Here is a 13,404-nt window from a genome sequence, read left to right as displayed (position 1 = left end):
GAAATTCTGCAACCAATGTTTTTTCCTTTTTTTTTCTTTTCTCCTCTCTGTTGTTGTTGTTACTTTTTCTTTGTTTGTTTGTTTGGTTTTTGTTTTTTGTTTTATTTCTGCTATTGCTGTTGTTGTTTTTGTCCCCCCCCCCCCACTTGTCTTCCCCTGTCCTGTCCCTGCTCTCTCTTCCTGTCCTCTCCTGAGCCTCAGTCCGGTAGCTTCATCAATGAACCAACACCATTCCTAATAAAGTTCAACACAGATGGTGATAGGAGGAGTTTATCAGGTTCCTCCTTAGCAGAGTAGAACTGCTTCAGTCCAACAAAGCACCAGGAACATGGATACTGCTGCTGAACAGGACAGGTTAAAAAAAAAACTTGTCTGATTGATTTCTACTATTTTTGGTCTCTTTTGATGACGTGTGCTACAATGTGATGTCACAGCGGCCATATTGGATGAGCTGGAGTCTCTCAGGAAAGTTGTTTTCTTTTTTCTCTCCAAGTCCATTCAGAATGAACCAAAGAAAACACTGCTAATAAACCAGCAGAAGACGAGGAGGAAGTTCAAAAGTCTCTGAACTTCAAGTCAGAGGATCGACGTCAGGTTGCCAGCAACAGAGGGACCAACTAGATTAGACTGATGAAGAGCAGCACCTGAAGGCTGCCATCAAAGAAGAAGACCAGAGAAGAGAAGAGACTGAAAAGAGAGGGGAAGATTTGGAGCAACAAACAAGGACGAGGACTTGGTGATGTCTGGACCTGAGACCAGCCACCGCACCTCTGCTGCCTCACAGCTGCTGACCAGCAGGGTGAGGACGCACCCAGAGGTGAACTGCAGTCACTTGAGCAGGGAGTCAGGGAGTTCTTCAACAACAGAGAGGTTCCTATGAACAGGGACCAGATCGCTGCTCGTCCACCAAACCAGAGACACAACAACAGGCTCAGCATCATCGCTCCATTTGTGAGCAGAAAACATGAAGCTGAGGAGCAAAGAGTCCAGGTGTCAATGCAGAAGAGCCTCTCACAAAGACAAACTGAGACTGAGACAGAATCCTGACAAAGAGGAAGAGAATTCAGGACTGGTGGAGAGGAGCTGGAGAGTCCCGATCAGACTGAACGCTCACCTGAGCAGGTCAAAGTGACAGTGGTCAGAGACCTGGAAGATCTTGATCAACATTCATGACAATGTTGAATGTTGAGGAGGAGAGGACGAGGAGTGAGGAGATGTCCCACTGTCAATGGAGTTGTGCTGTGAAATATCAGCAACCTCAGTTTGGGAGAGATAAATCTGGGAAAACTGGAAGAAAATGAGTGAATCCACACTTTGGAAGTCTTCTGCTGTCAAGATCCAACAATTTAGGAGTTAGAAACGGTCACTGATCAGAGATCCACTTCCACCAGAACATCAGCTTGAACTGTGACTGTTATTCTGAAGAGGAGTTCAGTTCTGGAGTCAAATGGAGCAGTTTTCAGTCCTTCACTTCACCAGCAGGAGGCTCTGCAGCAACTTCTCCTCAACCAAAGAGAGCGTCATCAGTTTCAGCAGAGATTTAGTGAGCAGCAACTTTGGAGCCTTGGCTGAATGATAATAATGAGCTGCAGCATGGAGGAGAGGCTCTGAAAGGTTTAGTCCAACCAGGGTCAGAGAGAGAGGGGGCTGTTGCTCTTCAATGCCAGGTTCTTGATCAGATCACCATGGTTACTGAGAAGCTGATGGATGTGTGACCTCTGAAATTGAGGCTGACAGATGCAGAACCATATTAGTTAGTTGTGTTTCTAGAGCGCCGGGTCACGCGTCGATCAGTTTCATCCACTTCCAGGATGACGTGAAGAGCATCAGGATAAAGTGAGAGTTTGGTTTGTTGGATTTGGTGAAATCTGTTGATCATTCAAAACTGCAGAATTTGTTCCTTCATGTTTAGTGGAGTTTCTATCCAGTCGTTGTAGAACCTAAGAGAACCTGAGAGAACAGAGCAGCACTGATTGACAATCTTTCTATCAATGTGATTGATGGACAGAGGAAAGTCAGTGGCTGGTGGGAGGCACCATTTGCCTGTTTACAGTGGCAGAGATGAAGAAGAACTTCAAACTCAGAACAAACAGGCAGAGGAACAGTTTGGAGGGAACAAATCACCAGAGGCAATGAAGGCTCAGAGCAGAACCTGAGAGTCCTGATTGACAGGAAGTTTCTGGAGAGGACAGCAGGGAATCCTAGGATGAGGTTTGACAGCCATTTTGGACTCTTTTTGACCGACGTTGTCTGTTGAAGGAGTTGAGACAAATTCCTAAAGAGGAGGGAACCAAGGTGAACAAAGGGTTTGGAGAAAGACTTTAAGAAGAAAAATGGGCTCTGGAGGGAATTTATCAAGCATCCACCAGAGGAAAAGGAGGAGAAGAACAAAGTAAAACCAGAAGAACATCTGATGAGATCAGAACAAAAAGACTCTTCTGATCAGTTGTTGGAGAAACAGAACATGGACATCATGATTGAACTTCAGCCCTCATGAATGCCTTCCCTTCATGTGGAGGAGAGCTTGTTAAACTAGAAGAAATATCTAGTAGTCCAGCTCAGGATGTTCTGCTCTCATCATTCTGACCAAACTCTTTGGACGGGACATCGGCCAAATGTCCTCCCTGTTCCACCACATTCTGGTCTCTGTTCTTTCCTGTTCTATCCTGCTCCAACTTCCCACAGAGACTCAGACCATGAGAGGAAGGAGGATGAGAATCAGAGGTGTTCCTCACATATGAAGTTCAACTGGTAAAAGTCTCATCACACATCCAGGACTTCATCCACCTACCGAGCTGCAGTTGAAGCTTTGACCACTGGCAGCAGCCTCAGAAGAGCCTCCTCTGAAGCTGAATATTTGCTCAGGTCAAACACGTCCAGATCTTCTGAGGACAGTAAGATGAAGACCAGAGCTGACCACTGAGCTGGAGACAGTTTAGCTGAGGACAGACGTCCTGATCCCAGCAGACGCTGGATCTCCTCCACCAGAGAACCATCGTTCAGTTCATTCAGACAGTGGATCAGGTTGATGCTTCTCTCTGGAGACAGATCCTCATTCATCTTCGTCTTGATGAACTTAACTATTTCCTGTTTGGTCTCTGAGCTTCTTCCTGTCTGTGACACCAAACCTTGCAGGAGAGTCTGATTGGTCTGCAGTGAGAGACCCAGGAGGAAGCGGAGGAACAAGTCCAGGTGTCCAGTGGGACTCTTCAAGGCCTGGTCCACAGCTCTCTGGTGCAGGTGTTTTAGTTCAGGTTCACCTCTGAAGACTAGTGACCTCTGGGATGTTTGTTTCTCTGTCAGCAGATTGACTCCAGAGTTGATGAAGGTCAGATGGACATGAAGAGCAGCCAGAAACTCCTGAACACTCAGATGGACAAAGCAGAACACCCGGTCCTGGTACAGTCCTCTCTCCTCTCTGAAGATCTGAGTGAACACTCCTGAGTACACAGAGGCTGCTCTGATGTCGATGCCACACCCTGTCAGGTCACATTCATAGAAGATCAGGTTGCCTCTCTGCAGCTGATCAAAAGCCAGTTTTCCCAGAGCCTCCATCATCCTCCTGCTCTCTGGAGTCCAGTGTGGATCCGTCTCAGCTCCTCCATCATATTTGACCTTCTTGACTTTGGCCTGAACCACCAGGAAGTGGATGTACATCTCAGTCAGGGTCTTGGGCAGCTCTCCTCTCTGTCTGGTGGTCAACAGGTCCTCCAGGACGGTTGCAGTGATCCAGCAGAAGACGGGGATGTGACACATGATGTGGAGGCTTCGGGACCTCTTGATGTGGGAGACCATGGTTTCGGCCTGCTCCTCATCTCTCAATCTCTTCCTGAAGTACTCTTCCTTCTGGGGGTCAGTGAACCCTCTGACCTCCGTCACCATGTCAACACACTCAGCAGGGATCTGATTGGCTGCTGCAGGTCGTGTGGTCATCAAGAGGTGAGCGGAGGGAAGCAGCGTCCCTCTGATGAGGTTTGTCAGCAGCACGTCCACTGAGGTGGACTCTGTAGCATCGGTCACGGTCCGGTTGTTGTGGAAGTCCAGAGGGAGTCGACATTCGTCCAGGCCATCAAAGATCAACGCAACCTGGAACTCTTCCAACCTGCTGATTCCTGCTTCTTTGATTTCAGAGAAGAAGAGATGAACAAGTTCCACCAAGCTGAAGTTCCTCTGCTTCAGCACATTCAGCTCTCTGAAGGTGAACGGGAACATGAAGTCTATGTGCCGGTTGGTTCTGCCTTCAGCCCAGTCCAGAGTCAACTTGTGTGTTAGGACCGTCTTCCCGATGCCAGCCACTCCCTTTGTCAGCACGGTTCTGACTGCTGCTTCTCTTCCAGCTGAGGCTTTAAAGAGGTCTTCTAGTCTGATGGTTGTTTCTGGTGCGGCTGGTTTCCTGGATGCTGCCTCAATCTGTCTGACCTCGTGTTCCTCATTGACCTCTGCAGCCCCTCCCTCGGTGATGTGGAGCTCTGTGTAGATCTGATTCAGAAGGCTTGGGTTTCCTGCTTTAGCGACCCCCTCAAACACACACTCAAACTTCTTCTGCAGGTTGGACTTCAGTTGACTTTGGCAGGCTGCAGAAGTTCCTGAATGAACAAAGAACAAATGGAGTCAAGGGTGAACACTGGGACTCGTCCTGGTCCTGATATATCTGGGTGCTGCAGGAAGGAAGCTGGAACTGGTTTGACGAGGGCTTGAATGTGAGGAACCTTCATTTGGATCAAAACATGATGCACTCCAGCTTTAAAGCTGTTCAAATCATCTTACTGATGAGCAGACGGTCAGCCAGCTGCTCCTGATTCATTCTCTTGAGGAAGTCCAGTGTGATCTTCATGAACGCCTCTCTGCTCTTCCTCTGCTCCTCCTCATCATCCAACCACTCCTCTGGTTCATCTGGACTCAGAACCGTCCGGACTCTCTTCAGCTCCTTCTTCACAAAGTCAACAATCTTCTCCTCCAGCAGCTGGAACAGAAGAAATGTCAGAGTGAAACGAGTGGACGCAATAACAGGTCATGTGACTGAAAACCTGCTTGTCTCCAGTGAGTGACTGAACCCTCACGGACCATAAAGATGGTGTCCAGGTGTGCTTGGTGTTGCTGGATGGACTCACCACCGAGACCATCTGAGTTCTGCTGATCAAGTCTGTGGAGACAAGATGAAGTCAAAGAACCAATAGTAAAGGAACACCAGGGACCTTCATGGTAGCAGGGACCTGGACCCAGCAGAGATGCGGGGTCTGTGGCTGGTCCCAGACCTGCCCACAGCCCCCTGCTCTTGAGTGGAAGAGATCGTATCAGAACAGACAGTTTACATTCTCACCTGGGATCAGACTCCAGTCCACCTTTGAACTCTATAGGATGACCCATAGACCGATCACTCTTCATGGACACACAGCTGGGTTCAGGGGGGTCTGGTCTCCTCTGAGAGAACCTGATGGAAACAACACTGATCAATGCTGACGATCAGGAAAAATCATCCAGGAAAACAGGAAAATGTTGAAGGTCAAACGTTTTAATGATGACGATAAAAAAAATGCCTGAGAAAAATGAGTTTCAGTCCTCAGAGCTCACCTCTGACCAGAAGACTCTTGACCATCTTTGAAATAAATCGGCTGATTCATAGAGGCGTTGCTTCTGAAGGACACACACCTGGGTCCAGGTCCAGCTCCAGGTCCAGGTCCAGCTCCAGCTCCAGGACCAGTAGAGTCCAGCCTGGTTTTCTGGGGAGGGGCTCCCTCCTCTAGGTCCTCACTCTGATTCATATCAGAGTTCAAACCTTCACACAAACACAACAACACCTTCATTTATCAACAAGCTTCACATCTCAGGACCCAAACTTGTGACTCCTCCAAGTTCAAATCCTTCTCCTCTTTAGAAACATGGTGGAGAGACATTCATTCTTCTCTGTCTGGAGGACGGAAGTCATCTGATAGCAGCAAGAAGACCTGAACCTTTGGACTCCAGGAGGACAGTTGAACTTTGTCTGGTTGAGCTGCTCTGAACTGAAAGAGCTGTTATCAGATCCAACATCAAAGTCTGACAAATGAACGTGTGACATGCCCAAAAATAGTGCGACCATTTTTGTGTTGAGATATTCCATCGTCGTCTGCCGCTTATTCCTTACTAGTCAGGGTCGCGGGGTGGGAGGGTGGAGCCTATCCCAGCATCTACAGGTGAGAGGCGGGGTTCACCCTGGACAGGTCGCCAGTCCATCGCAGGACCAACATACAGAGACAAACAACCATTCACACTCACAGTCACACCTACAGTCAATTTAGAGTATCAATCAGCCTTGTCCCCTCTTGATGTCTTTGGACTGTGGAGGAAGCTGGAGTACCAGAGAGAACCTGTGACAGTCTAGACCCCACTGTCACTGTTTGTCCCTAACCCACCTCAATAAGTGCACAATTGTTTGGTGGGATAACATGGACAAACCCGGAAACAACCAGCAACATTAAAGGACATTTAGGGTGAGGTGCTCATTGCTGAGGTCCAGAGGTGAATATTGTTTCTCAAAAGTTCTATTGTTTCCAAGTTATGATGTTCTTTCTATTGATTAAGCTAAGAGTAAACCATGGTTGATATGCGCATTGACTTATTCTTGTTGAAAGTATTGACTGCTAAAACATAGAATATGCATATTTGATTTATTCTTGAAAGTATTGTGACTGCTAAAACACAGAATATGCATATTTGATTTATTCTTGAAAGTATACTGCTAAAACATAGAATGTACGCGTTTGATCGTTAAATATTTTGATTTGTATCTGAGTTATTATGATTTTGTTTGAGCTTGTTTAGTTTTGATTATTTTTATTACAGACCTCTGGTCCCTTCTGTATATAGCTGCTTTATTACATTTGTGTATCACAACTGGGGAAATAAATATTGTTACAACTTATGCAACTCTGTCGTGTTTTGCCATCAGTGGTTTAATGTCTGGGTCTCCCACTACCCATAACCGTGTCCGGGGTGTGACATTTGGTGGCAGTGGTGGGATCCAGACATTAAACCACTGATGGCAAAACACGACAGAGTTGCATAAGTTGTAACAATATTTATTTCCCCAGTTGTGATACACAAATGTAATAAAGCAGCTATATACAGAAGGGACCAGACAGGAACAGGGAGAACATGGAGACTCCACACAGAAAGATCCTGTGCTGGAGCCAGGACTCGAACCCGGAACCTTCTTGCTGTGAGGCCACAGTGCTGACCACTGCACCACCGTGCAGCCTGTTTAGATATTCATTTAATTAAAAAAAATTTTTTCTTTGTTGCCAGGGTTTAATACCACCTTAATAGAATTGAACAACATCGCTGTCATGTTAAATTTTGTCAGTTTCGACATTGAAACATGGTGAAAATGTGCCGCATCAGGGTGGAACCTTCGTCACAGGAGCAGGTGCGCCTGGGTGGTATGCCTCAGACACGATCTGGACCATGAACATAATAAAGAGTAGACACCGCTCGGACTGCTGTGCAGCGAGAAATACGGCCACCATCTTGGTCCGGTCAAGCTCCCATACGCTCCAGTCATTCGTATGGTGATTCAGCGATGCCCGCGCACTGTGCGCCGTATTCCTGTGCCAGTGTGCGGACGGTAGCGAGCAGGGCTCAAGGGTTAACTTTTCACAAGTAGGATTAAACGTTTCCTCAACATTCTACCTGATGGTAGAGTCACTTGAAGACAGCTGACTTATTCACAATTATAGCAACTTTGGTGTTAGCAACAGATTAGCATTTGATTGGAAAACTTTGTTTGGGAGAGAAGAAACTTGAAGGAATAAAATAGAAAGTAGGAAAGTGAACTCTTTTTTTAAAGATTTTTTGTATCTATCCATCTTATCCATCCATCCCTGTCTTTCTGTCTTGCCTCCAGCAGATCTGAGACTCCTCAGGATGACCCGGCAGCCACAAAAATACTACTTTAAGCATTACAGTACGTGTTTGCTCAGTTTATGGTACTATTTATAGTATACTATTAATACTAATAGTATTCATTGTACTATGACAACAAATTGAATATTATCTCATATGTTCTTGGGGGTCTGCACGGTGGTGCAGTGGTCAGCACTGTGGCCTCACAGCAAGAAGGTTCCGGGTTGGAGTCCCGGCTCCAGCATAGGATCTTTCTGAGTGAGTCTCCATGTTCTCCCTGTTCCTGTGTGGGTTCTCTCTGGTACTCCAGCTTCCTCCACAGTCCAAAGACCTCAAGAGAGGACGAGGCTGATTGATACTCTAAATTGACTGTAGGTGTGAGTGTGAATGGTTGTTCGTCTCTGTATGTTGGCCCTGTGATGGACTGGTGACCTGTCCAGGGTGAACACCGCCTCTTGCCCATAGGTGATGGGATAGGCTCCACCCCCCCGCGACCATTAATGTGTAGGAATAAGCAGAAGATGACGATGGATGGATGTTCTTAGGTTTAACTTGAAATTGTGCAATTTTTGGATATGTAGGCTCTACATTTGTGGGTATTTCTTCAATTTTCCAATTATTAAAGTAGACAGTCTGCTTCTATATGACATTATTAGTGTGTGTATACAGATCGATCTATAAAACTAAACAAAATCAAATAAATATATTAAAATGGCCAGTTTTTAATAATCACTGAGACGTAGCAGGAACCAGCTCTAACCTAGTTATCCTTGATTAATTATGTTACTATGGCATCTACAGCCACTGCTGGCATCTTCTAAAATATTATTTGATTCATTGTGAGTGTTTGAAAACGCCAAAGTTATGGCCTCCATCATGAATCTTTGAATGACTTTTGTAGAGGAAAAAATAGCGTAGTATTGAGCAAACTGTGATTCATTTAATGCGCTGAGACTTCATTGCGCCGGTTAAACAGCGGTGCAGAGTGAGGCGGGCGACCGGACCAAGTTGGCGGCGGCATTTCTTGACAGCGCCCATTCGTGGTAGCGGCCCATGCGGGATCTACTCTTTACTATGTCCATGATCTGGACGATGAACGGGCTGCTGTGTGTCTTCATTGTTGCTGTGTTTCTCTGTGTTTCACAGAACAGTTTGTGACTCTGGTCCCAACCTGGGACCAGAGTCACAAACGTATCACCATGACAACCTGACTATCAGACTGTTGGTGTCATCACCTTCTGATGGAGAACAGAATCTCCATGAAGCAGCGAGTGCAGGTGAAGGAACCAGCAGCTCTGACTTTGGAAAGATCTCAGTCCAACATTCCTACTCGGAATGTTGATCCAAGCATCAGGAAACTCTGATGGTTCGGATCAGATTCCAGGTTTGAGTCTCAGCTTCACTCCTCCAACAGCTCAGAATCATAAACTCAGGCTTTTCTAGCAGCTGCTCCTCCTCCAGGACTTCAAACAGCAACACTGAATGATGCTGTGGTCAGGACCCTCTTTCATGTCTGGATGAGACACAGCGGCTGTCCCTCAACTCCAGTGTGAAGTCTGGCATGTTAAGATCCGGTTGGACCCGTTCACTCTCCCTGCATTCTTCCCTGATGACGCAACATGAGAAACCAAGCGCTGCTGGTTTGCTGTGAACGTTCCCACTGACGCTCGTTGTGAACCAGCTAGAATCCCACCTTCACACGTCCTGATGGAGACGGTTCAGCTGGACACTCAAGCAGGGAGCCGACTCAGTCAGAGGGATCCTGTTGGTCTGGGGGGTTCTCACCTGCTGAACTCACCTGAACTCAACCTGCACACTCGTTCAATGGTTCTTTTCTTCCCTCCTTCTTCCCCCTCCTTTAATTCAGTTAGCGGTTCAAGACAAACAGGTGACCGACATGGACAGACATGTCCATTAATCATGGCCTTCATACCTCGATCAGAGAGACGCTGCTCCTTCTCCCTCCTCAGTCCAGGTGTTTATGTGCATTTGATCTGGCGTCGCTTCCTCATAACTACAAGTCAACGAGAACAACCTGAAAACCAGTCAGGCCACAGGCAGAAACCAGTTACATGCAGTTGTCCCATCTCTCCACTAGATGGTGCTGCCTGCCTCTGTGATGGCTCCAGATCAGATGGATCCCAGCAGCAGCAGTTGAGTTCCTGTCCCTGCTTCAACACTTCCAGACCTTCATGAGGTCACATCAAGTTCTTCCAGGATTCACTGAGAGACGTCTTTGAACAGCTGCAGCTTGTCTCTGTCCAGGGTCTCATCATCATCTCCCAGTTTTCCTCCTGCTCCCCCATTCAGACCTGAACTGCCATCAATATTATTCATGTTGTTATCTGACTGAAGTCTTTACACATCAGAGGTGCCACCCTTGGGCCATGCTGGGGTCGTCCCTTTGGTTCGCTTCTCCCACTTTTCAGAAATTTCTAACCTTTGTTTTAAAAGCTCAGGGTTCTTCACCCCGATTAGGACGGTTGATACGATACTCATTTTACAAGTTGCACCTTTAACCTGTTCTTCTATTGGCACTTGGAATAAAAGACAAGAGGAAAAACATGAACGTCTGTGCAGGAGTCCAGGTGAGCACGGGGGGACTATTTTTAACTTTCTGTGTCTGTGTATCTTCTGGGCCGGTTGCCCAGCTATTAGTCAACTGTACTACAATACCCACACACACCTTAGTCACGCCCACTGACCATTCCCACCAATCACAGCTGGAGGAGCCAGGAGGCGTTTCCCCTTCAGTCATACACACCTCTCCTTTCACTCCTTCAGGTTCCTATCCCTCCTTTCACTCTGACTCCTCCATCAGAACTGGGCAACAACAACTCCTCAATCTGTGCTGCAGCCTGGCCTTTTATCCACTTCAACCTCTCCCTCCTCACCCGTCCAGCCCTCCTCTCACACCCTCACTCTTACCTCCAACTTTGGAACTCCAACATGGAGCGACACAAGATCTTCAGAAGAAGTGCAGGTTATAGATTTGCTAGATGAAACAGTTTCCATGAACAAAGGGTTCACATTGATGGAATAAAGTACAAGAATTCTTTGATTTAAAACAAATGCATGACCAGTTTTGTGTGAAGGGGAAACATGAATTAGACTTGAACAAAACGTGGTCCAGATGTAGAACTGCAGCAGTGTTGAACCCAGGTCTGACTGCTAGAGGACCAACAGAGCCCATCAAGCTCTGTGTACTGGAACGTGGAGTTTAGTTCCTGTCACACAGCACTGCTCTCTCTGCTCCTCTCAGCCACACTCCTGGATGAAGCTCAGTCACACCACACATATGAACACTCACAAACACACAAGGACACACACTCACCAACACTAAACATGAACAAACACAACCTGGTCAGCCTGAGTCAGGTCTGCTCAGGTGTCCTCAGTCAGGGGGGACCGGACCCAAGCATTTCTTTGGTTTTTATTGTGTGTCCTTATTCTGAGGGATGTTTCCCTCTCTATGTTCAGGAGGTTTATGGGACTTGCTGGTATTTTCAACTGAATGGTTTACTGGAAGCTGAAGTGACTGATCAGACCAGTCACTCCAGTAAACCTCCTTTAAATGCTGTCAGGGAGGGAGAGCCGTCTGCTGGTGGTGGTGTTCATTCCTCAGTGGGAGCCTCTATGGTTGATGTTCTCCTGCCCTCTGGTGGTGAGGCAGTTTTCTATTCTTTGACATCCTTCAAATCCAATACAACACACACACACACACACACACACACACACACACACACACACACACACACACACACACACACACGGAGGAAGTTTGAGTTCAAAGAATTCTGAAGTCAAGTTTTGGAAGTCGACCATGAACATGAACCTCCATGTCTGAAGTTTAAACTGGTAGTTGTGGTTTGACTGGTTTGTTGTTTAAGTTACCAGGTTTGTAAATACTTTCCCACTCAGGGCCTTGAATTTCAGGGGAATCCTTGAACCAAGTCATGTCCAAATAAGGGCATTTCTGGTTCCTTGAAGCTGCCTTCGATGCTCAGCCACAGGTAAATCCCTCCTCCTAGTAACAGGACAAAGTAAACATTGTCCCCATGGTAACAGCCTCTCCTCACTGGTCACTACACAGTAGGAACATTCCTAAAACATGGCTGCAGCTGATTTATGCTCATTGTTCACGGGAAAGGAAAGTTTGTTTGAAGGTGAAAAGAACATTTAGATTATTTTTGATGGTAAACCAGATTTTACCAGGAGTTTCTCCATTAAAACAGAAATGTTTGAGTTTCCGCTGATTGGACTTCCTCAACAACATTGGATTCCATTCTTCTTTCACTCACAAACCAAAAGCTTGAGACCAAATGAGGGCTGGAATGTAAACTGACTGGTCTCTGGCTCGCGCTAAGGAAGTTAGCATGTTTGTGTTCACCACCCCTTCCTAATAAGATGTTTGGAGTGTGCAGTCAACGCTGGTCTGACCTGTTCAGATTAGCCACACCCTCATTGGGTCTCAGTAAAGTGAGACAGGAAGGTTCCACTTCTAATGGAACATTTGAACGTTTGGAAGGAAGCAAGAGAGCAAACTGGCTTGCAGTGTGGTTCTGGTTCCAGTGACGTGTTCCTGGTCCTCCACCATCAATCCTCTCTAGTTCAGCTCCAACCCACCACAGAGCTCCAGGCTCCTGGAAGACTTCTCTACTTTCCTCTGAACCTCCAGCTGAAACCCAGTTTGCAGTGCTGTTTGTTCCATGCAACTTACTTGACACAAACATCAGCAACACTGCACTGTCATGTCAAAGGTTGGTTTCTATTTAATCACTGAGCAAACGGAGAGCAAACCAAACCCTCCAGGACGCTGCCTCCCAAAAACAATTCCCTATGAATCATTCCATGACCTGGAAAACCACATCTGTCATGAACAGACTGGAATGTCCTGTGAGCAAAGAGTTCTGTGGAGGAAGAAGCAGACGAGGCTTCCAAGACAGACGACGGAACACAAACATGCAGTCCACCCAGGCAACATGGACTCTGAGCAGTTGGTGCAGGGCTGCCACGTTTCATTCACTAGCAAACATTCTATGATACCCAGCAGACTACAAACTACTGGGGTGTCACCATTGACTCTACTTGAAACAACTGGACTCACATCCAGTTTGAAGGTTTCTGACTTGGATCAACTTCATATTTTTATGTAATGGCCTCAAGAAATGGAAAATGTAGAATGTTCATGTCATTACATGTCATTCTCCATAGGGTCACTAGGGGGCAGCACCTACCTGCATCACCAATATGAGCCTTCAGTCTGTCAGGTGGTAGAATTCAGTCAGGGAGCGTCTGCTTGTTGTTTGTTCATTTGTGTTTGTGTCCGTGGTGAAGCCAGAATCAGGCTAGATTTTAGTTCTGATTCACCAGTGAACAATGTGGAAGAGTTTTTGGCTCAGTGGGGCTCACAGACGCTCTGAGAACCTCAGTGTTCTGTGGGTTCTCACTGCGTCTGTTGAAGATGGGTTCTTGTGTCATGTTGACCTCCATCTTTTCCTGTTGCAATAAAAAGATGGTTTC

General features: G+C 46.7%; 1 protein-coding gene across 1 annotated transcript in view; it reads right to left on the bottom strand.

Annotated features, from left to right (window-relative positions):
* The window catches only part of LOC147271558 (NACHT, LRR and PYD domains-containing protein 3-like), an 18,703-nt gene extending 8,538 nt beyond the window's left edge, over positions 1–10,165 (bottom strand). The window contains exons 1-6 of the mRNA XM_086202772.1: positions 9,815–10,165; positions 5,572–5,776; positions 5,321–5,431; positions 5,065–5,143; positions 4,768–4,963; positions 2,792–4,586 (exon numbers count right to left, since the gene is read on the bottom strand). Of these exons, the coding sequence (XP_086058898.1) occupies positions 2,792–4,586; positions 4,768–4,963; positions 5,065–5,143; positions 5,321–5,431; positions 5,572–5,762 (2,372 nt within the window). The 5' untranslated portion in view covers positions 5,763–5,776; positions 9,815–10,165. The remainder of the gene's footprint in view (positions 1–2,791; positions 4,587–4,767; positions 4,964–5,064; positions 5,144–5,320; positions 5,432–5,571; positions 5,777–9,814) is intronic.
* Between the last annotated feature and the right edge of the window lie 3,239 nt (positions 10,166–13,404).

The sequence above is a fragment of the Aulostomus chinensis genome, chromosome 1, assembly GCF_037954235.1.
Source record: "Aulostomus chinensis isolate RoL2024-O1b breed Wild chromosome 1, RoL_Achi_v1.0, whole genome shotgun sequence".
Lineage (NCBI taxonomy): Eukaryota > Metazoa > Chordata > Actinopteri > Syngnathiformes > Aulostomidae > Aulostomus > Aulostomus chinensis.
Note: the sequence above shows the minus strand (reverse complement) of the source record. Positions and strands in the feature narration are given on the sequence as shown.